The following is a 25,169-nucleotide window of genomic DNA, read 5'->3' as shown; positions in this document are numbered from 1 at the left end:
CGAAAATTATTAGGAAAATTAACATAATTAAATAATAATAATGAGTAAAACAACAAACAATTGCGACCTTTTTTTGGAAATTATGATAAAATTAAAACTTTAAAGATGTTAAACAGAATTTTAAAACATAGATAGAAATATAAAAAAATATAAGATATAACGTAGAAGAATAGAATAATAAGTTATTCCTAAAAGTCAACAATTCTGATTATAAACATTGATTTAATTTGTTATTTTAAAGACCGCTTCTCCCCGCCTCGAGTAAGTACAACTAAACTTGTCGTCCCGGTTTTAAAAAAATATAATCACCTTAACTTATATAAACTCTTCAATGCAATAACAATAATTCATATTTGTACTTATTGGTTTCTATATAACGCGATACAAATCTTGTGATTTGTACTAATTTTTATTTTCTATTTCCGTTCAGAGCGGCGTTTCTTATAGCACGGTTCTCATACAACCCGATTGCTGATTTCATAGAGCGAACGCAATGCAAATTGGCCTGGATTGTATGTTAAATCCTAGTTCGTAATAGCACGGTTTTCATATTACACACGATCGCACTCACTTTTATCGGAGGGTTGACTATACTTACATTTTAAGGTTTATGATTCATATGCTTTTTGATTGCCATATCCGTGAATAATGGACTATAATATATATGATTGTATAAAACGCCTTTGCATTTCAATGCCCAATTATTCAATTTTTTTTTTTTTTTGGTAATAAAATAATAAAATATATTTTTTGTCGGTATGTTACTTAACCTATTCGATTAAAACGTTCATGCTTGCCTGTAATTCTCTATGAAAAAAAACTAAACCGATTAGGTAACATTAATTACTAAATTGATTAAACATCGATGGAAAATACAAATACAATTTTATGGAAAAAGATCGTTTTTTTTTATTTGAAAAGTTATATATAAAATTACATTTTTGCTCTAATGGAGTAAAATTGAACAATCTTATCAAATGTTTTATTAGATAATGTCTTTAAAAATTATATATTTTATTTAAAATTCGTCAACACATTTTAATTAATTGACATCCATTGTTTCTAACAATAAGATATACCAAAACCTTGCTAACGAAAGATCATATCGTGGCAAAGGAGATAAATTCATTTTCATTTTTTTTTTTTTGAGTTTTCAATAACTTATTCTATGTACAGATAAAAAAAATTAAGTAATTATTTCGACAAATTAGTTTGATAATTTTTAAAAACCATAAATTTATGATACGTGATTATTAAAAAATTATACACGTGTTTACGTTTAAAACATGTACCCATAATATGTAGCTAAAGGTAAAACATGTGCTCCTTAATAATGGAGAAATAAATTTCTCAAGAACAAGATATATTCAAACACTTCTCAGATGTTAACAAAAGTCGATTATAATTTATATGCAGATTCGGAGGTTAGCGAGAGGACTGCAGGGCGCGCAAGATTTGGGACTCGTAGCAGGATCATTATTGGCAGCTCTTATTATCTCTTACTCCGGGGCAACCCAAGATGATATACATTCGCATAGGGTATCACATGGGTAAGAAGATATATACTAATTAGAATATCTTAAGTAATAATGCATAATAAGAGATATAAATATATTTCATTTTTAATTTGCAAAGCATTTCTATTTCTTGCATCTATTCAAATGTTCTATAATTGTCTGAAATGTTTGGTTATAAATAAGTACAATGCATACGGATTATTTCCTAATTACGGATTATATTAAAATGTTTAGAGATATTAAAACTTCCCGATATATGTAAATAATCAACGTAATCAATAAAAAATAAATGAATTTATGAGTGATTAAAAGTATTCCGAGTGGATTTACTACACATCACTGAAAACAAACGATTGCGTTAACTCGGAGTATTTCCTAAATGCGAATTTTTAAAAATCAATAAATTTTATATTTGAACCAGTTTACGTAGGACTCTTTAATGGTTTAATATGTTTATTAATACCAAGTACTTTATCGTTATACCAAGTAAACTGTCTAATTTTAATTTTAACAAACGTCAAAAGATGTACTTTGATGTATTTTTAATATTGAACTACTTGTCGTACGGCCGTAATATTTTAGTATTATCTCTAAGGCTAACGGATCGGACCATCTTAACCAAAAACTAATCAGCACGATTCCCAAACAATATCTTTCCAACGGTTTTTGAATTTTCAAAATCGATTCAGAATTACAGGCTAAAACGTGGACGAAAAAATTTTAAGTTTTCTGCTATTTACAAAGAAACGGCTTGGGTGATCGTCGCGCAAAATTGATAAACGCGAGTTCTCATCGGAATACATCGAATGGCTTTAAAATTTTTCAAAATCGATCAGTTTTTGAGAAAGATTTACGGCAAAAAATCTGTTCAAATTTGGTCTCATTCGATTCAGAATGACTTGAAACGTCAAGAAAACATAAAAATAGCTAATCGAATTTTTTTTATGAAAACAAACCTTTCCTTCTGGAAGTTAATTATATACGAAATCAAATCACTATACGTATCTATAACAACTTTTGGCCGATCAGAGTACGAGCCACACACATTATTAATATTATCCAGAGAATTACTTGATTGATAAATAAAATTTTGGCCGCTTGTTGTCTTTTAACTTTAAAGCGTTTATTTCGCTTTCATTTCTACGAAATTGACTATATCGTAGACAAAAATAACATACGTCACGTAAAGGTTTAATCTCCTCGAGTTTAAAATCGGCCAAATACAAGTGTACCAAATTGGAAATCGACATTAGGTACCTCCAAATGGTAACATGTACCCCCAATTTCAAAATATTCAAAAGTTTTTTTTTTAATTAAAAACTGATTGTAATGTTCAAAATTCATAAAGTAACATAAAATATTAATATGTTCCTGTATTTATAGGTATAGCATATTAGGCGTGCCAGGAAACTTATCCGAATTGTCGCTATACTTGTCATTGGATGATGCTTACGCCTTGGATGAAAGTGGTGAAAGAGTTTGCGGAGCTTTGGCTTGTCCCGTCAGGTTGACGAACATTTCATATAAATTTTCAATCGAAATATAAAAAATATAAATTATAAACATAAAAATTATCCTTTTTAAACTATTTTCATATTAATAAAAAGCAGAGTTTTAATAAAATCATGTGATTTGCTTTTTCACTATCATCATTTTTTTTTTTTATATATATATATATACAGCAATCAGAACTCTTTACTATCATCATAAAAGTTTATTTTTTTATAAGTAGTATATTATTTTATTTTTTAACTCATGGTTGTTTGTAGTCATCGTTAATTCAAATATTCACCTGAAAAATTATTAATTTATTTGCCTATATTTTGATTTGATACTGATATTAAACAACTTTATTTTTTATTTTTATAGAAATACGAGTGTAACGAGTGTAATAACGCCATCATGTGTTTGAAGAACGTCATAAAAACATTAAAATCACTCAAGTTCAAATATACTTTGTTTTATTATTGTTTTTACTCGCATAAATTTTACTATAGATTTATTTTGCTTCGATTTGTGTTTTAAAATAATTATCTAATAGTATCAAAAATTGTTTTCATCAACAGTTTTCATTTTACTTTAGATATACTGCTCATTATAACGGAAGCGTAGTGGACAGTGCTCTAATTGACGAAACAAGTTGGGTCCTTAATGGTAGCGCCGATGTTGTACCGAGATCTACTGCCGGATTATTGGCAGGACTATTCGGAGGATTGGCAGTATTGGCATTGGTCATCACATGCGTTTTCATTGATCACATTCGGGTGAGCATTAAGCAATGCGATATAAAAATCAAAACATGGAGCAATGCAAAAACTCACCAACAATTCAATCTACGTTAGCATATGTTCTACTGATAAATTGTACAAAACTTTCTCTTTAAAGTTCCAAAAATGTATTATGATGTTTATTTAGTCAATAAAAATTATGATGACCGAATACAAAATCGAATACATTAAAGACAACTATTTTGTAATGTTTTAATATTGAATTGACTAAAGTAAGGGTCCGATTCTGTCGTAAAATGTCGACCAATGTTATGGCAAGGTTATGTTATGTAGCAGTTTTCATATAAAGTGATACTAAAAATTGACAAATTATATGTGGTTGCTGTGCAGTCAGTCGTTTTGGATAGAAACTCTAGTCTAGAAAAGGCACAAATGACAAACTATGTTATCATAACTGGATCTTTGAGATATGGCTTGATAGCATGTAAGTGAAGTTGTATTTTATGTGTAAAACGTCTGATCGCACAGCAAATACATGGCATTTTGACAATATTTAGTAACATTTTGTATGAAAATTAACGTAACATAGCCTTGCCATAACATTGGTCTATATTATAGCAGAATCGGCCGATACATTTTGCATCAAATATTGGTGCTGGAAGCATTGCATCTAAAATTATAATAATTCCGGAAAAAAAATTGAAAAGCTAAGACTTTCCCGTTTTAGTTATTTACCAATTTCCGCTAACGACAACAGAATTATGTAGCTTATCTTTCATATATGGATAGTCTATCCATATATGAAAGATAAGCTACATAATTCTGTTTCTTCTCCCTCTGAGGGAGAAACAGATTTGATATAAATTTTACAAGGAATATTCGATAAAAGGTCACCAACAGTTTTAGTCGACATAAAAAATCACAATATATTTTAAACTTTACTATAGGTGCCGCCTGACCCTCCGGATCGAGCTGGACCCTTAAGAGAATTTCGCGATAGCTTGGCTGATATGAGATTGAGGTTAGCAGCACCATTAGCAGTATTCATAGGATTGGAACAGGCATTTATGTATGCAGATTTTACAAAGGTACAAACTATGAAAAATAATAACAGAAAACAAAAACTTTTAAACACTGAAGATTCATGGGATTGAGTAATCACCTAGTATACAAACTCATTAGGAATAACCATCTAAAGGCAATGTAATTATATTGTCATAAAGATTCTAATAAGGTTAGCTTAATTTGCTTGAAATTTTGGATATACAGCAAGTCTTTATGCAGAAAGTCAGCTAATTTTAAGTATATATAATGTAAAGCTTCTATAAAAACTATTATAAAACCGTAACTTTTATGCCTATATATTAATCGTAAACTGGTTAAAATTAAAATGATAATTGTCTTTCAGTCGTACGTATCCTGCGCTATGGGCCCTAAGGGAATCTGTATGGTATTCCTAGCCCTCGGACTATTGCAATCCGTAGCCGCATCTACGCTAAGCATGTTTCTCAGGCATGTTAAGCGTGCCGTTGTGATAGGTAAACAAAATATTACATTTTTTTAATATTTTTATAACTAGCTGCAAATGAGTAATTTGCTCATAAAAAACTGATGCTTTATAAAAAAATACGTAACTTGCTCATATGAAATAATATAAGAAAGCGTTTATAATTTTTTAATCTTATAATAATAATATAATAAGTTCGATATCGTCCTTCAAGAGAGCATACATAAATGTAAGCATATTTCATAAAAACACATTCATATTTTTTTTATTATTATTTTTGAACAGAAATCAGAACCTAATAGTCCTATAAGCTAATTTTGACTTGATACTAGTCTGTTTGACTGATGGCAACCCAATCAGTTGCCACATCTCTGTATGATATATTATTATTACAATTTCTGTAATAGGGCGAGCATTATATCATAAAAACACTTTCATATAAAAGCAGATTCCTGCATCAAGCAAACATACCCTGAACACCAAGGTTTTATTACATCACATCATATTGTTACCTTGGCTAGTGGTATGTATGAAAACAGTAATATCGACATTCTTTTTACACCGATCAAAATGTTCATATTCCATAAGCCATATTCCATATATGACTTATTGGAATATTCTATATTCCATATTCAAAAACCACAAAGAACTATATATTAAACGGTCCCATCAATAGAGTAGCAATAGTGATCAACGAACAGGTGGTCGAAACTAAACTTTTTTTAATTCCTCACATAAAACATTTATCAATATTGTTAAAAAAAATAATACTTATTAGAATTTGTTAGAATTACTATTGTGTACTGCATATAGGTGCATGCGCGGGTGTGTGCGTGTAAAGGGTGAATACCACTACAAGATGTACCCGTATGTGTGTTTTTTTAATAACATTGGATTACATTATTATGTTACATTACATTACTATAATTATTAATTAATCATAATTAAGTGTATATAGCCGATTGGCGTGTAATAAATAAATAAATAAATAAATAAGCTGAAGGTTATCAAACCTTACTTAACACTTAGGCTGTTCTACCGGGTGGCGCGGGCCACCGGTGGTACACATTTCGAAGACAATAACAACGCCTCACAGAAAAACGTACGTACCAAACGTACGTAAAAACGTACCAAAATCGACCCCGGCTTAAACGTGTTAATCATGGTACGACAAAATAATAGTGAAAACTTGCCTTCCAACAGTTTATAAGAAAAACATCATAACTCGCACCTTTAGTTGCGATTCATAAAATGTTAACCCTTTCGCTACGAGAGTGTTTTACGCGGGAGTGACGCTGCTGTATGAGCCAATGCGCCTATGTATTAGTTACACAGAATAATTTCAGATTTTTCAATCATTCTTAATAGAAATGTATTTAAAAAATAAAAACTACACTACTTAGAATCTAAAAACCACAATAACAAATTCAATTTCACATTATTTAGCTCAGAGTGATCACAAACGACATTAGTGCATACAGGTTGTCAAGCGGTTGTCGTCTGTTGACGACGCTCGTAGCCAAAGGGTTAAGATAACACTATTGTGCTTTTCATACACACAAGTAACTGCAATTAATGAATGCAATTATCGGATCTTATACCAATGGCCAAGTATATCTAAAAAAAACATCTTTGACTTACTTTTAGTGGCCGGATTCCTCTTCCATGCTTGCCTGCTACTGGCACTTTCAACCTGGAAACCATCTGCTGAAGATTCTGCATTGTTTTATGTCATAGCGGCATGCTGGGGCGTATGCAATGCAGTTTGGGAAACACTAAATTTTGGTAACACACGCACTAAAAAGTCTACTCAATTGAATATTTTCCTCGATAATAAAAAACTGCTTGACATACACTACATAAATTATCACATAATTAACATCACATCACATAATTTTATAAATAAAATAGTGCAATAATTTTTCATGAAAATCACGTTCACTTTTATAAATATTCAATATTCACAGCAGATTATATGGACGGTTTGTCGTTCTAAATCAGACAAATTTTTTCAGAATATATTAATTTGATGTTTACAGTCACGACTGCAGCACCTTTCTGCAGATCTATTCCCTTATCTTCACTTCACCACTTGACCGAATGGCCAACACAGTTATTCTCAAAATTTATCCATAAACAGTGAAAAATCTTAGAAAATGAAAAGAATTTTTCTTTGCGCATCGATTTCAAACACTAAATAGTTTATACCGAACGTTTAACCGTTTAAAATTTGTCGCTGATTATATTTTAGTTATGTTAATTTTTACTATTAATTAGATGAACTAACTGTATATTATCAAAATAATTAATTCATTGATATAAATGTTATATTTTATTGTATGTTATTAGTATTTATTATTATTTATATGATTTTTTGTTTTTTTTTATCTTATGCAATTAATATTTTGTTATTGAATTTTTGCACGTGATTGTGTAATATTATATTGCCAGTTGTGACACTAAGATTGAGAGTTGAGTCTCGGATCTAAAAACAGTCAAAATTCTAATATATCATGCAATATTTAAGATTTCCTAAAAAGGAATACAATATAGATAAGAGAGCTAGAGGCTGGTTGTAACAGTTTTCATTTAAATGAATATATCTTGAGATCCACTGATTTCAAGATATATTTATACGAAGTAAAGTTGGATAGTTGCTGTAACTACCGAATCAAGTAAAAATAATTTCATAACTGTTGTTCGTTATTTCACAATTAATTATTTTCTCGAAAAAGTGCGCTGTTACAATTACCCCATGCTTGGGACTATCATAAATCAACGTAAACTACAATGTCATATATACATATCATAATACAAATAAAAAATATAGTGTCTTCAGTAACACAATTTCATTTCATTCAATCTTCACTTGAATCCGTACATAATTTTTGTATGGTACAAAAACGCCTATTACTAGTTACCGTCTCGTATAGCACAATACAGAGCCGCATTCACAGATTAGTATGAACAATTAATGATTGATTGGCATGGCATTTTTTACACTAAACTGTCATTGTATAATAAAATAACATTTACTGTTTGTCGAAAAAACACTAACACACTCACTAAAATATCATATAAGATAGTTAAAATGTTATATCTTTTTATTCATACTAATTCATCCCATGGCATCAAATATATAGCTATGTTTTCCATTATAAATAAAATGTTGCAAAACACTATTGACATATTCGTGTAAAATAGCTCGATTAGGAAAATAAATACGCATTTGAAGCAAAAATGATCCGGATACCAAAAATTTTCTTCGCAGAAATCTTTGAAAATGCTTGGATACATCTTGAAATTGATCTTTACCTAATTCGCCAAAAAAAAAACAAATATTATATTAGCTTTTATATCATATATTTAAACAAATATAATATATATTTACCTTCTCCGGCTCATTATGGCTAAGATGTACTAAGCATCATTCTCTAAACTAAGTTGTTACAGATAATAATTTTAATTCAAACAGCATTGTTGTTTTTGTAAAACAGCGGAAAATTATTGTGAGTGAACTGACAAATCGCCTCATATTCAATTGTTATTTCAAAATTCTAATAATAATTCGAAAAAAATGAAATAAACTCACTGTTAAAATATAATTTTCAGCTCTTCTAAGTCAGACTTTGATGACCACGTCATGCTGGGCACACTCTATAGCATTTCGAAATTTCGGTCTAGCTGTCGGATTTACGCTGCATGGAATTCTTTGCGAGAAATATAAATTATTAGGCCTTGCAATAGGCCTATTAATATCGGTACCTCCATATGCATATCTAGAACTGAAATGCGAAAAAGACCGTGGAGAAAGACAATCTATGAATTTGTGATTGAACCATAGTGAACACAATAGTCAATGTCTCACATTCATGTATGTAAGTTAATAAAAATCTGTTGATACATTCATCTGGAGTACAATTAAATAATTTACAAATATTGACAATAAGATGTACTTGATTATTACCACCCTTATGTTGATGAAATGATGATGATTCTTCTGTTGAAATCATAGGAAAGGTTTATGCCTAATTAAAAAATGCTGCCACAAATTCCGATCACAATGGAGAAGTTTAATCAAAATTTATTATTCAAAATAAAATATTCAGGTTGTTTAAATTACATGAAAAGGTGATTAGTGTATCATTTCTTTATAGTCAAATATGTAGGTACATTACGGAAAGATAGATCACTAAAATTTAATATAGAATAATAAGATAGATTTTGATATATTCTTATTTTTATTAATGGGACATCCATATTAAGAAAAATGCATTTTTTCAATGATAAAACTTCTCCATTGGAAAAATTAACACAAATTGTCCATGTTAAATAATAAAGTCATAATATAATATACATTGTTAATAAATATGCAGGAACAGTTATGAAAAGATATTTATCGTGGCCAAATAGCATGTCAACCGTGAGCGCAATTTGAAATAAACTATAGTACATAAAATATTAAAGAGTATTATGTATATTATAAACATATCATTGTATCTATAAAATTAAATAAAGATATATTAATGTTTATTTAATCTTTTTATTTCGGCATTAAAATTACAATTGAAATGTAACTTGAATGTACTTCCAGTCTACTCAAAGATATACAAATTCCAATGCAAAGGTAGTTGAATGCTTTATGAAAGGCTTTAATTACACTTTGCACATGGAACAAAGCATGTGTATACTAAAATCTATAATATAATTTAAAAACTCAGATTACAGAAGTATATAGCAAATAAGTATATACTTGTAATTCTGGTGAAGTACTAAACAATTAGGTTCTTAAACAAATCTCAAGCAAACATGCTTGCATACTTAAAACATACAAAATGTGGTTAGAATCATTTTGACTATTTTGAATTAGATGTATTTTAAACGTCTTTCACTCACAATACTAAAAATATACTACATAAATAAATAAATTAGTATTTTTATAGTCTAGACTTCTTTCGCAATAGTCATTATCTATTTGCTATATATGAGTGGTGGCCAACTTTAACTTAAAACTGATGAGCATAGAACATAATGTGAAGACAGCAACGTAATACTAATTTAAGTTTAGTTCCTGAATTTTAAATTGACTATATCATCTAATACAGTTAGCCACTGCACTACACAATTGTACTCGAGTAAATATAACAAGTTTTTCATAAACAGAAAAGAAGTTGCTGTCTAGCACTGAAAGTTTAACAACTAATAGTATTCAACAAAATTGTTTCATTGATTAGAACTCATAAGACTGTATACAGCTAATATGATGATGATCATTGACCAGTTAAAATTATAATAGTCTCTAGCAGCATTATAACAGCCATGTTTGATTTTAATATACAATAATTTCGTTACTAATTTAAAATCTTATTACATTCATTTTAATACTATCATGTAGTATAATTACATTGAGAATATTAATTACATACCAAAAAAAACAATTACAACAAACATCACTTTTATATGAATTCTTTGGGAATTAAAGGGACAAATTGTGAAGGTGTTTCAAATATATTTCTCATGTTAAAGTATCCGCATTATTAATTCAAACAAGTATCTTCAACTACCATTTCATCCAACAATTTTATATAATTCAACATTTAATTGTTTTATTTCTATCATATTATTGTCAATAATTCTAGAATATTTAACATTTAGTTTTAATGATATCTCATTGATTTTGTTTTCACTTTCACATAATTGATAAAATGCTGAAATCGTTAAAAATGATGCTACTATGTGATTATTTTCAATTTTATTTACAAATTATCACCAGATACTTTTAAGTGAAGAAAATTATATTAACATCAGATACTTTTTACAAGAAATTTAATACATTATAAAAGAGTATATAAAATTAATATTTTACAAATAATACATTCCAAAATAATACAAAAATCACTGATTCAGACTTCAAGTCATGTTAATTTTCACATATTTGGAAAGAAAAAGCTTAGTAATAAATCATTTGAAAAATAATCTAAATACAATTTATAATTAGGAAACTATGGTAAAAAGTGTTCGATCACATAAAATAATGTCTTAATAAAATTGATTAAATGACCAATACATTAGTCAAAATTGTTTAGCTCGCATCGACATATATTTTTTTTATATAATATAATACATTCAGATCTATGAAATCACTATTTCATTAAAATCGTATTCTATAATATAAATAAAAATAAAATACTACAAAATAATACTTTAAAAACCGCAAACAAAATACAGAATATAAATAAGTTGCGTATATAATGTATTTGTTTCATTAGTTCAGTTTATCTGAATTTAATTAAATCTCCACTTAAAATAATCCTAGCTGTGTAATTTTTAGACAGGTACGTAGTTACCTTTCGGCTTATAAAACAATTGACCTGAGAACAAACGTCTAAACAGTTCTCTGCGCAATAATCTTTTTTCTTTTTGAATTTTCTGTAAAACACCCTTATTTTCTTGTGCGCGTCGGGATAAGTATGGCAGTACCTCGTTGACTGGACCGTAGGGTATGTATTTATATGCTGAATACCCTGATTGACCTAAAATGAAAATTCATTATATTTTCTTGGGTACTTGTATTAACATGCAGATATTAAGCACAGCTCCAAGACAATGTTTATATAAAAGGATCATGATACTTAATCTAAATAATTAATATTTGAGAAATCTTGTGTATTAGTGATGTGAAAATGTAAAAGTTTACTGATTCGCACTTGAACGAAATGAAATAATCTGAATTCAATTAAAGCGAATAATGTAAAATTTTGTATTATAAGTTATTATAATAGAAGTTGGTATAAATTTCATAGTAATATGTTAGAGCAAAAAAAAATAGAAACTTACAAAATCAAGATTTAAGTTTTTTTTTAACTAATATTATGAAAAATAATCATTATAGTTATGTGTCAATGAGATTTATCATTATTGAATCTGATTGTGAGTAAATGTTACCCACTTCTATTCATTATTGATCATAATTAATAGAAGTGGGTAACATTTACTCAGTACGATTTACCAAATATTCAACGATTTGTAATAGAACACACTAACCTAACGGGAAAGTAATGTAATCACACATAGCCAGCAATTGTCCGAAACATATCACTTTATCTTCAGGTGAAATTCCAATGTTCTTCATTTGCTCTATAGCGAATCGAACAGTATCTTCATTGTGAGATGCAACCATAATACCTATTTTCTTTTCTTGGCCAGCGTCTTTTAAAACCTATGAACGTATGAGTACAAAATTAAATGAATATAAAAAAATTCTCTGTCGTAATACTTGTTAGTAGTCGAAATTAGCAATAACTTTTTATATAAGTTATTTTTAATAAAATAGAATTTTTAGGACATAGTAAGAATGTTACTAGGTTCTAGGTAATTCATTAACAGAGACACAAATGCTAAAAAAAAAACTAATAATTAATACAGATAATACACAAGCAAATCATTGTTCATGTTATATAAATTCATTTTCAAATGAATCAAAACTGCTGCATAAATTAATGTTCCAAAGAAAATACCTTGATTCGACGCAAGCATTCGGTAAGTGTCTTATGATACATCTCTGATGTTGCTTCAAATGTCGGATTCGTAGGATCAGGATATCCTAAAGCAGCCGCCCTTGCGCGTTCCTAAAATCAATATGAAAAATTCAATTTCAAAAATATTATTCAAAATATACTTTCATTTCTACACTCTGACAAAATTATTTTATAGTGAAATTTAAAATAGATGTTATCAATGCCCATTACAAGACTTTTAAAACGGAAGTTAGTCAAAATTATAAAAATGGTTTAATATAAGAAACAAATTTCACCTTTGTTCTAAAAACTGTATTTAACAGGAAATATTTTATTATTTGTTTTAAGGCATATTTTTCTGAATCGAACTGTTCTTTATTTTGTGACGCTCTGTACGCCGAAGTCCGAAAGGCAAATCATTTTTATTTTAACCCTTTCGACTCGGATGCCGCTGCTCTGGCAGCAAAATTCATATAAATCTCGGAATTCGCGAGTGGAAAGGGTTAATACTATCGCAAAGTTTATGTTCATATTTGCTGTAGCAATAATTTGAAATATCATTAATTGTATCAAAAAAACGAACCTGTTCAATATAGGCACCACGCACTAATTTCGCGCCGAAGTAAAAGTTTTGTCTCTTGGCTTGTTCTAAATCCGTCGTGACTTCATTGAAGGTTTCCTTCAAGTAGCACTGGTATGTGTTGAAAACTATAGCCTTTTCCTTATTATATTTTCTCATCATTTCGAGCGTTATCCGGGAAATCGCAGGCTGGAAGTAAGTTTGTTCCGCATCAATCATTATGCGGACGTCCATGTCTTGAGCAGTCTAAAAATATAGTTGGATTATAAATATTAATTTTAAAATAATATATGCATATATAAAGAAACATTATCTTTTTATATAAAGTGTTTATAAATAAAAGAGTAATGAATATTATTTACCGATATTTGACGTGCGGACTATTAAATTTCATTAAGGGGGAAAATTCCATTAGAGGCTTCAAAAAATTGCTTTTTTTGAAGTTTTTTTTAGGGAAGAAAATACATATTTAATTAAAACAAAACTTTCATTCTTCTCAAAATTTTTCATTAAAATATATGTCATAATATGCCGGGTACAAGCATTTTGCCGATGCGCCACGAGCGTGCAGGTGTCATTTGGCGGAAAAGATGCAGGTCACAATTTTTATTCGAAACAAAAAAATCAAAACAAATATACATTTCCAATAGTATAGATTCTATTTAAACCTATAAAATCCAAAAACATAAAAAAATAAATTTTTCGCAACTTGTAAAAAAAATCATGTTTCTTTATACAAAATTTCACTTTAGATTGTTTAAAAAGAGGTTTAATTATAATTTGAAACTAACTGAATACAAAGAATTTTATCTCGTTCCGACAGGACGCTTAATTTTTTCCCTATCTTTCCCGCCAATTAAGAAAGGAAAAAATTAAAAACCGAGAAATCGCGCGTCGAAGTTTTCGTTCCGCTCGCATACATGCTTGACGGTTGCTCACTATTTCTCCTGTAATTCCAAAAATAAGGGATATATTCTTGTCTAGTTTTGAAAGATATTTTTGCAAAAAAAAAATCGATTTTTTTTAAGCCTCTAAAGCCCCCCCCTTAAGTAAATATACTTTAATATCGTTATCGTTTCAGCATTCAATATTAAACAATTTAACAATATGAATTTTACCTTTACTAATGTGTTCAATCGTCGAATCATATTTCTGAACATTTCTTCTTCTTTAGGTGGAATTTGCGAAATCAGCCTCCTCATCTGACCAGTTTTAGGGTCGGGTACTCGGAACGTATCGGAGAGTTCGCGGTTCTCATCAACAATACCAGACCACGGGAACAAGTGAAGAATACTAGAAATACAAAACATATCAATGCATCGGCAAAGTATAATTTATTTGTATTTTTCGACGGAATTATATTTTATTTCTTTGAAATCTGACGGAACAGGACTGTATGTAAATATGAAAAAAAATTCTTCCGCATTTATGATAGTAAAGATACAATTTCTATTCCATCATCTATCCCTATTAAAACTCTAAATAATTGTTTGTGGCTGTTAACCCTTAACTTATATTCGAAAATATTGGGTCAAAGTTGTACAAGCTGGCGCAGCGTTTGTGACTATTTTCCCACACAGTGTACAGATTTTCACAAAAATAAATTCTGTGTTTTATAGTTTTATATAAATAAAAATTTTGTGATGCTTGCGATTGCCGTACGGGGCTATGACCGTAATGCGTAATATTTGCTTCTTGTCCGATTATAGTACGCGGGCTATGCCCGTAATATTTATGCTTGGCCCAGAAATCGCACGCGGGCTCTGCTCGTCATTTTAAGTTAAAGGGTTAAACCCAATGGGTTAAAGAGAACGAAAATTGGTATACTATGACACAATACACAGCAGCAATAATATAATATAAATATCATAAATCAACATGCAAATAAATAAACATATGTGCATATTAACCAATACACAAAAGATATAATTCATATTTGCTGCTCACTATGGATCAACTTTTATTAACATAAAAAATACGATTAATTCTAAATGATTCGAGTACGATAGTCGAGGTACGAAGCGCTTTTATCTTGATCTAGTTAAAATATAGAAAAAGTATCAAAAGTCGTCTATTTTCATAACTTAAGTTACGTCGAATTAATATATTCCGACTTACCCTTCTTTATCAGATGTGACTTTTTGCAAGAATTGTTTCACATCCTTGTTATCGCCCATGCTGCTGAAGTATTGCTCTAAATCTTTAATCGTTTTATGATGATTCAATACGTTACCCTTCCCACTACCTAATTCTTCCATATATTGACGAGTTCTCATAATTACTTCAGACAGTTGCAGCTGAAAATATTGAAGTACAATTAAGAAAATAGGAAGTAAAACCTAATTGTATATAATAGTATTTTTTTACTAATCTAACAAAAAAATAGTCAAAAGCAAAATGTTCGCAAGCATTTTTGTCGTTTATGTATATAATGCGGGCGTTGTATGGAATCAAGTATCATAATAATGAGCATAATATGAGGATGGCCAACTTTTTTCAGATTTTTTTACCGGAGATGTCAAGTAAAGAGACAACTCATTTTGCCAGTTTCTATGTTGGTCGAATTTTCCTGCCTTTTCACTTTACCCATGCTTCCATGTGTCGTAGCAGCGCTCGACAAAGCCAGTATAAAACTAATAATGTTTTACTTTTATTCATATTCAAATTATAATATAATATACTGCTTAGGCTTACTTATATATCAATGTTTTATTTAAAGAAAAACGCTGGAACGTTAAAGAGAAACGCTGGCTGATTTCAGTCAATTCAACAGAAAAAAGTTTGAAAGTTGTATCACTGGATTTTGTTCAGAAAGCTCCACGAAATTTAGAAAATCTAGATCCTAATACCAAACAATTAGCTTTATTAAAAACTATATGCACTTATCTATTCTAGAAAAAATTAACTGTTGGTGAACTTCGGTATATTTAATCTTTTCATGGATATATAAAGTATATTTAATGCTTCTTGAATAATATCTGCCAAATGTGGTTTTAATTTTTCGACCAAATTCATCCGTTTTTCGCAAAATCACGATATTTCACATCTCGCTTCTTAATATTTATTACCTGCACCGACAGTTCCAGCGTTTTTCTTTAAATAAAACATTGATATACGTAAGCCTAAACAATATATTATATGATATTAATGCAAATAAAAGTAAAACATTATTAGTTTTATACTGACTACGTCGAGCGCTACGACGCATGTAAGTACGCGTAAAGTGAAAAAGCAGGTACAGGAAAATTCGAATTACGTAGAAGCTAGAAGGCAACATGAGTTTTCCCTTTATTTGGCATCTCAGGTAAAAGAATCTAAAGAAAATTAGCGGTCCTCATATTATGCATACTTGATGCCCTACAGCGCCTCGACTAATAGCCAAAGCTTGTTACATCAAGAAAATCGATTCATCGTATGTGTTTATATTTAAAAAATCTAAAATTACGTTTGTTTCAATTTTGATACCAGCAATCATTGTAAATTAATTTTATTAAGCAAAGGAAAGATGTTTATAGACAATAGTTTATCACTATAAACCAGTGGTGTTGTGCTATTTTTTTTCCGGAACGCTAAAATTTAAAAAAAAAACGGTCCTCGTATTTGTCTCGGTTGGGTTCGAGTTAGAAATTCAGAAACGAACGTTCCGGACTCCGGTTCGCGGTTCAGAAAAAGAAGCCCGTTCGTTCCGGTTCGGATTCCGTTCAAACCCTTGTTTATAATAATAGAGATAAAAATTCGCTAAAAGTTATGAAAAAAATCAGCAATTCTTTTAATTTTTTTTTCAATACGTCAGCCAATTGTCATTATCAAAAAACATTTCGGCGTTCACGAACGTTCCGGCTCGACAACACCATAAATTACACATCTTTTCAATTATATGTGTAAAAGTTTTTCCAGTAGTACTTTAGAAACTGAATTATTCTAATTATTTAAAAAAAACAATTCACATATTAATTTACAAAACTTGTACAAAAAATTTAGATTTCAAAAAAATAAAATTTTATTTTTTTTAACTGATTCTGTTAAAATTATAACACGTTAATATTGATTCAGTTAATAAAGCAAATATGCCTGAGTGTGCCTAAAGTCTATGAAGATCGTTAGAACGAATTTAAGTAATTGGAGCGAGAAGGCCGTCGTCTTATCGAGATGTAATCGGAGCTATAGTGAAATAAAATTTAAACAAAACCTTCAGATAAGTATAAAGCTGCTACTGCGCATTGATTTTGCTTCGCGCGCATCGCGCAGCATCCACATATTTATGTATCGCAAATATATTTCAGTGTATTTTTGATAAAAATTTCATTTGCATGTGTTTTAAGTAAGTTCAAAATTACATATAAAAGTAATAGCTGATGAAGTAATCTTAAAAATTATTTTTGAAATGCAAAGCGTTTTTATAAACAAATTCAGCTATTTAAATTACTGATGCATGACGAAGTGCTGAAAACAATAACGGAATGTACAATAATAAAATAATAAAAAGAACTGTAAATTCTTTTTCTGTACATTGAGAGTTACAAATTGTGGCACATATCAAGTCGAAAAAAATACACTCGATTATCCAAAAGTAATATGAGTAAACAAGATTATAAATTGAATAAAACATATAATAGAACATGCAACTATATTTATCTTTCGCAGAAAGAATTTATGCAAGTTTGCTCATTAAATATCGCAATGCCTATGTCGCCGGCTTTGCAATAAACTCACCAGTAATTGAGGACGTCCCAAGGCAGTTAACTTAATAGCAGTGATGCCAGTTCCAAAAGTAGCTCCTAATCAAAAAATAAAATGTAAATAAAAAAGTAATTCAACTACTAGGTAAAGTATACTTGAACAATATTACATTATATATCTTACATAAAACGACGCACCATCAGATTAATGCATTTTATCTATAAGATAAACATTGATCAAATGTACAGCTATTAGAATTTTGAATTTTGACTTAAGCAATTTTGATCTATAATTACCAAACAAAAATTATTCAACAAGCAAGCCAAAACTATACACCTAAAAAATAAACAATTTAGCATGAGAAAAGGGTTTTTATGCGTTAGAATAAATTTCGATTAAGATACAAACGTTTAAATATTTTTTCGCGGAAAAATTATTGTAATTCATTAAATGAGAAAATGTTTAAAAAAATAGTCATTTTGTTAAAACTATTGCACCTTTTCTGTAAGCTAAATTATTTTGTGCTAAATTAAGTATCTACCACATATAATTTTCATTACGGAATAGTATTACAACTCTTAACGAATACATACTTGGGATCATTTTTTAATATTGTTAGCATTACAACAATACATTTCTTACCACCATTTTCGATTTGGGATCTGGACTTGCGATCATAATCTGCAGGTACACGAAAAGAAAAACCAGAACATCGTGATTAGTATACCACATACAAATAAAACAGTTGTTAGTTATTTTTAAACTAGTTGTCACGGGAATGATGCAAATCACAGGAGTGGCAATACAAGCAGTAACAAATACACACTAATAAAATTTTAAAAATAAAAAGAGCGTTGAAGTGTATTATTAAAATTATTGCTTCATTGCTATTATGAAATATTCTAAATGTAATTTTTGTGACATTGCGATTTACTATGTATTATTATATGTAATATATAATCGCATATTGATTATATATAACTAATATATAATAAATATTAAATTCCGTAAAATAAGAACGAGAAAAATGAAATTAACATTACAATTTATATCGGAAAACAAATTCTTTCAAAAAACTTAAGTTATAATAATTGTAATATCTATAAAATTACGAACTGTCTGGATGAAAATTGACACTCCTGATGATGTGAGTAAAGTGAGAAGTATTATGGCTAGTAGAAAACAGTCAAAGAAGTAGATTTGATTTCGTATGCAATGTGCATTTAACTATAAAATATTTTCGTTAAAATATGTGAACTTGATAGCGTTTCAAAATATAAAACATGCAAACAAAAATTACAGCAATTTGTCAATAATCAGTATAATTAAAACCATATACGAAAAGTTAAATGCTGTGTTATTTTTAATTACTTGCATTCCAATATGATGTTTACTACTACAGAAAGTCTACGCCGATGACTGTTTTTATAACAAAGATTTGATATGATTTTTGTTAATTAGTTAATTTGATGTATAAGAAAAAATATATATATTCCAATAACAGAAGTTAAAATACTTAAAACACAAATGGAATAGCAGCAAAAAAAACGAATTAAAAATCATGTATTTTTGAATATTAAACTAAAACTTGGGTTAGAAATTTAAAGCAAGTCTAAGCGGCAATAAAAACAAAAGGAACTTCATCGTACAGAAAATTTATTACTTTGAAAATTAATTTGATTTGACAATTTTATAAAGACCGACCGACCGAATCGATGTTGATTTTCAACTACAAATAAACATTATAACTTGAAAAGTGAACCATTTTTGTTAATGAACATGGAAAATGACTTTGTTTATTACATTTAAAAATCTTTTTTAAATAAATGTTTACGCAATATTTGTTACTGCAACGAAAAATAATGGATTTTTTTCTACACTTGAAATTTCTTAATTACAGAAATATTGTAAAATTCATGGAATTTTTGGATGGAAACTTGCTTTAAATTTGAATGCATTCAAATTTCACACTATATAGGTATTATTTGAAAGTCACGAACGAAACCAATTTGATGTGATCCAACAAATTCATGTATATAATAGGTTTAAACCGCTGACAGATGTATGGCTGGACAGTGTGTCTCTGCCTACATATGCGAATTCCATAAGCGTTTTGACAAATTTCAACTCATGCTCATTAATTTTAAAAGCTTAAAAATAATTGGTGTGTTAGTAGTGGTCATATTGCAGAGTTCTGGTATGTGCAAATATACTAAACAATAGGATAATGTTTGGTTCAGGGATTAAGTGATGGAAGACGAGATCTCATGCATTCACCAAGTCAACTGAAATTAAACAAATAATTTATATATGAAAACAAAAAATATCAACAATAATGCTGCACCCATGAAAATAAATCTAAGAATTATATGACTCGCAAAGTCAAAAAAGTTAAAGTATATATTTTCTTTACCAAAAAATAATGCTTTGTGCACATATTATAAAATAGTTTAAATTTCTTACTAACGTAATATATAAATTTCTCATACAGAATTGCCATAATCACTAGGATTTACATAGCGATCTTTAACATATTTGGTGATAAAAGATTCAAACGGCAATTATTGTTAATTATTTAAAAATGCATAATGAATAGCTCAGAAAGTGCAAACAAAATTTAAAATTTTGAGATAACTTTCACAAAAAAATATTCGATAATAGTTGGTCTTTCAGTCGAGCTATGGTAATATAAATAAATAAATAAAATTTAATTTTAATCATTTGATATAGCAAAATATATTTAAAATATATGTTTCTTAATAGTTTTATATTGAAATCTGAAAAATCTCAACTTCCTACACATGACATGGTTCTGTTTATGCCGCTGATTATTTTTCTACAGCACACTATTTAAAATCAAAATCCTTCATTATTCCGCAGATAAATTCTCTAAAATATTTACATTTATATTACTTTAAATTACTTTATTTAATGATAATATTAAATGTAACCTTTTATTTTGTCTCTTGTCCCTACTCTATTTAGAACTCTTTATACATATAAATAACATTTTCATTCACCGTGTTACAATTATCTTATACCTTACTAATTTGCAATATGTGCACAAAGAATTAGCAAGAATGTTGTATGCAAATCACAAACTCTACAATTTGTGTAATAGCACATGTTCGACTGGGTCCACTGGATTTGCCTCCGAATATTTAAAATGTATGTATTTCCAGCTATCAATATTTGTCAAGCAAATATACACATTGGCTAAACTAATATGTCTGAAATTTTTTAATGAAGGTAAATTTTGGTCTGGCGCTTTTTGGAGAATCAATGAACTCAGCATAACTAAATCGTAAACATGTGACAAACGATGATAGATTGACCAGTTAATGAAAATTAAGGTAATTTAGATTTTTGTAGTACTAGCATATTCAATCATATCACACATGTATACAATTTAAATTTACTATAAATTTAAAAATTTTATATAACTCTAAGACTTAACATGTGTTATGGATGCGATTGATACAGTAATTTTAAGATATTTATGATAAAAAATTATTGATTATTGGTAAGTAAGCCGCGATCAATAATAATTAACATTACTAACAGCCTTAAATGGTCTTAAGTGCGGCCTTAACGAAAAATGGTCATGTATACGAAGCCAAATACAGTTTACCCTCGATTTTTTATTATGAAGATATATCAATTTATATATAAATTTTGATATACAATTAGGTATGCAGCATTTTTGTTAGTTAACATGCTTAATGAATGTTTGAATGGTGAAAAATTTGCTATAGAAAAGTATATAGTTGTGTAACATTATTTTTTTATTTTATACATACTAAATTATAATAAAATAAAATAAAAAAGATGTTATATCCCACAATAATAAATATTTAAAATGTATCATTTCCTATTTTAATTTCTATAGCAATTTATCGTTTTGTGTTATCATTAACGACTTCTACTGCAAATGCATTCAATGTGAAAAGAAACTGGATACATGAATATACTTGCCTTGAGAAATGTATTGTGCTTGTTAGACGTAACCAAATATGGTGTATAATATATAAATAATATAAAATGCCGGCTGTGAACTTTGTTTGCTATACATATATATTTGCTGTTTTGTAAAATAATAAATGAAATATTTGAAAACAATATATTTAGATGTTGTTAATATAAATCAATTGGTACAATATTATAATAAGAAATATGATAAAAATGGTACCAGAAGATAATAGAAATATATATATATATATATATATATATATACAGGGCCGGTCCTGCCTTGCATGCGATGCATGCAAAAAATGCGGGCGCACGCCTTAGGGGGCGCCAAAACGAGATTCGGAAATGAAATTTATAATATATTATTCGTTTTTTTTTTAATATAAAATCTAGAATACTTAACAGATTATAATAAACAATCTAACTTAACTATGGATATGTAGAAACAGAAAGCATATTCAGTTTACAATGTGATATCTGCTGATAGTAGAAACAATTAATTACTCATGCAAATTAGTAAATTATTGTTCTGCTTATTATTTAATGAACTTATTAAATTTTACTTGGATCAAAGTTAATATGGAATCGAAAAACAAGTTATCTAGTGTTCAATACCGTAAGCGCAAATCTACAAAAGTTTAAATTATTGATGAAAAATTGCGAGGTTGAACGGAACTTGTTAAAAAAAAGTAGATACAAATTATAATAGAGAAAAGTGGAAAATGGGAAGTCAGTGCTTAGAAAATGACTATAAGACCGAGAAACTTAATTGTAACTTGTGTATTTATTGAAAATGTTTCGAATCTGATTAACTTTGAACTTTGAAGACATCCTTGGTTAGGTTTATGGAGTAAATATGAAAAATGGAAGCAAAATGTACTTAGGAACAAAACTCGTGAGCTTTTTTATATCTAGTGGTGGAAATAATACCGATACAAATACAAATTGTGTTTTGTTCTTGATATAGTTCAGGAAATATGTAATTTCTTTGCATATTTTAAAATACGTTAAAAATTTAACTTTAAAACAACAATCTGATATTCTGAATCAGATGGGAAAGTAAACATGAATACAATTTGGCTTTACGATATCAATAAGTTATTGAAGCAAATTTTAAAAATCTAACATGAAAAATGAATGTTATGTTTGAAAATAATGAAATAAGTGAAGTGTTTCAAACCCCAAATATTAAAATTACATACATGTTAGAAATACTTGAAAATATAAAATATTTAATTATGGTCAACTCGCAAATCGCTTCGATTTTCTTAATAAAATTAAAATCAATGTATTTCATACGCTTTTAGATTATTTCCAATTTTTTGTGTGTAAATATTCATATAATTTTAATGATAAATGTTAAAACATTTAAAATTATTGGGAGGGAGGGGGGGGCGCTAGAACAAATCTTGCATGCGGGCGCTGAGGACCCCAGGACCGGCCCTGTATATATATATATATATATATATATATATATATGTAGGATATAAGGATGTAAAAAATTGAAAATTGTTCATTGAAGCAACAGTACAGGATATCACAGGCGGCATTTTTCAAAAAAAAAAAAATCATAGGAAACGATTATGAATACCCGACTTTTCAAAAATAAAGACCGAAATCCTATAAAATCATGAAATCTAGTAATATATCACCCACCTGAGACGGCTTCCAGGCATTGAATGAATGTTTCCATATTCCTTTCGCAAGTAGCTTCGTTCAAGTAGAAGTAAGTTCTAGCGCTCTGCACTTTGTATCGCCGGTCCGCGAACGTCTTGTCGACCTGGTACTGGGGCATGGATTTATTGCCAGGTTCGGGAGCTGTGGGAGCAGAGCCTTGGGTAGATCGCGATGACCTAATAGATACAAAAGTAAAATTGAATGAGCTTTTGCAATTTCTATTCGAATATATAAATATTCGAAATGTATATAAGAACTAGTGGTGCAGGGCATCCTGCCTTAAGGCAAATTGCTGAAACTTCCCGTATAGTAATTCAAAATTTTGAAGGGGGAAAGTCTGCATTAGAGGCTTAAAATAATCGTTTTTTTCTTTGCAAAAATGTTTTCCAAAATTAGCCAAGAAATATTATCCATAAAATTTCAGACACAAATTAAAATTATTTTCGGAATTATAGGAGAAATAGTGGGAAAGCGTCAAGCATATATGCGCGATTTCTCGGTTTTTATTTTTTTCGATTCTTCCTAATTGGTGGGTAATATAGGAAAAAACTAAACGTCCTATCAAAACGAGACAAAATTCATTAAATTCAGGATTAAATTCTATTTTAGTTAAACATAGAAAACTTTTAAAAAAGTTATAGTTAACCCACTTTTTAAAGAATCTAAAGTGAAATTTTATCAAGAACTTGATTTTCTTTCAAGTTGCAAAAAATTGGTAAATTTCTCTTTTTTCTGGAATTTTTAAGTTCAACTAGAATCTATATTACTGAGAATATATATTTGTTTTAATTTTTTTTGTTTCGGATGGAAATTGTGACCTGCATCTTTCCCGCCAAATGACATCTGCCCGCTCGTGGCGTATCGGCAAAATGCTTATACCCGGCATATTTGACATATATTTCAATGAAGAAATTTGAGATGAATGTTGAAATATGTATCAATAAAACCTGGAAGTTTCGTCAATTAAATATTTATTTCCTTCTCTAAACCGTCCTCAAAAAAGCCATTTTTCGAAGCTTTCTAAAGCTCCCCTCTTAAATTTTGGAAAAATTGTTTTTTTTACAATATTTGAAATTTTTATTACAATATTTGATTGAATTTTTCTCAAAGCGACCGCGCTGCGTAGCTCTTTTAGTGACCAAATATCAAATCGTAGTACCGCGTAACGGTCAAATTATGGAGATCTCTATAAAATATCTGATAATTTGATGTGCATATGTTTAATTATCATTTTTGGCCGCCAAATGGAATTTTTTTTTAACTTTTCCTATCGGATCTTCGAAACTGCTGGATCTGCCTTCCCAAAAATTTAATCAAAAATCGTGGACGAAAATTTGTATCCGAACATTTATGAGTGTGTCATACACACATACAACCCGCTTTTTATAATAAGATACAGTAGAACCTCGATTAACCCTACTAATTGTTGTCGATAGGCAACCGAATAATCAAAAATCCGGATAATCAAAGGTATGAAGAATAATGTTGTGTGTT

General features: G+C 29.0%; 2 protein-coding genes across 6 annotated transcripts in view; one reads left to right on the top strand and one right to left on the bottom strand.

Annotated features, from left to right (window-relative positions):
- Positions 1 to 1,410: 1,410 nt before the first annotated feature.
- LOC113375101 (protein unc-93 homolog A) lies at positions 1,411 to 9,085 on the top strand. The gene is made up of 7 exons (XM_026615049.1): positions 1,411 to 1,550; positions 2,901 to 3,023; positions 3,601 to 3,781; positions 4,693 to 4,833; positions 5,154 to 5,283; positions 6,900 to 7,037; positions 8,865 to 9,085. Exons 1-7 carry the CDS (start codon positions 1,411 to 1,413, stop codon positions 9,083 to 9,085), a joined length of 1,074 nt encoding a protein of 357 aa, XP_026470834.1.
- Positions 9,086 to 11,477: 2,392 nt separating this feature from the next.
- LOC113377103 (proline dehydrogenase 1, mitochondrial) overlaps positions 11,478 to 25,169 on the bottom strand; it is a 48,828-nt gene continuing 35,136 nt past the window's right edge. For 3 of the 5 annotated variants that reach the window (XM_026617298.1, XM_026617302.1, XM_026617301.1), the window contains exons 4-11: positions 23,655 to 23,851; positions 18,063 to 18,127; positions 15,468 to 15,646; positions 14,468 to 14,642; positions 13,353 to 13,595; positions 12,770 to 12,880; positions 12,297 to 12,471; positions 11,482 to 11,785 (exon numbers count right to left, since the gene is read on the bottom strand). In XM_026617298.1, coding sequence (XP_026473083.1) covers positions 11,580 to 11,785; positions 12,297 to 12,471; positions 12,770 to 12,880; positions 13,353 to 13,595; positions 14,468 to 14,642; positions 15,468 to 15,646; positions 18,063 to 18,127; positions 23,655 to 23,851 — 1,351 coding nt within the window. In that variant the 3' untranslated portion in view covers positions 11,482 to 11,579. Of the gene's footprint in view, positions 11,786 to 12,296; positions 12,472 to 12,769; positions 12,881 to 13,352; positions 13,596 to 14,467; positions 14,643 to 15,467; positions 15,647 to 18,062; positions 18,128 to 23,654; positions 23,852 to 24,960; positions 24,969 to 25,169 lie in introns of all 5 variants that reach the window. The other 2 variants (XM_026617300.1, XM_026617299.1) reach the window with 2 other exon arrangements.

This window comes from Ctenocephalides felis, unplaced genomic scaffold, assembly GCF_003426905.1.
Source record: "Ctenocephalides felis isolate EL2017-DRISC unplaced genomic scaffold, ASM342690v1 CF-g0.4_SCAFFOLD_01886, whole genome shotgun sequence".
NCBI lineage: Eukaryota > Metazoa > Arthropoda > Insecta > Siphonaptera > Pulicidae > Ctenocephalides > Ctenocephalides felis.
Note: the sequence above shows the minus strand (reverse complement) of the source record. Positions and strands in the feature narration are given on the sequence as shown.

Coding starts and splice junctions, on each gene's coding strand:
- LOC113375101 (XM_026615049.1), top strand. CDS start 1,411: ATGCAGATTCGGAGGTTAGCGAGAGGACTGCAGGGCGCGCAAGATTTG. Junction 3,024..3,600: donor GCTTTGGCTTGTCCCGTCAG/GTTGACGAACAT, acceptor ATTTTACTTTAG/ATATACTGCTCATTATAACG. Junction 4,834..5,153: donor TGTATGCAGATTTTACAAAG/GTACAAACTATG, acceptor ATTGTCTTTCAG/TCGTACGTATCCTGCGCTAT.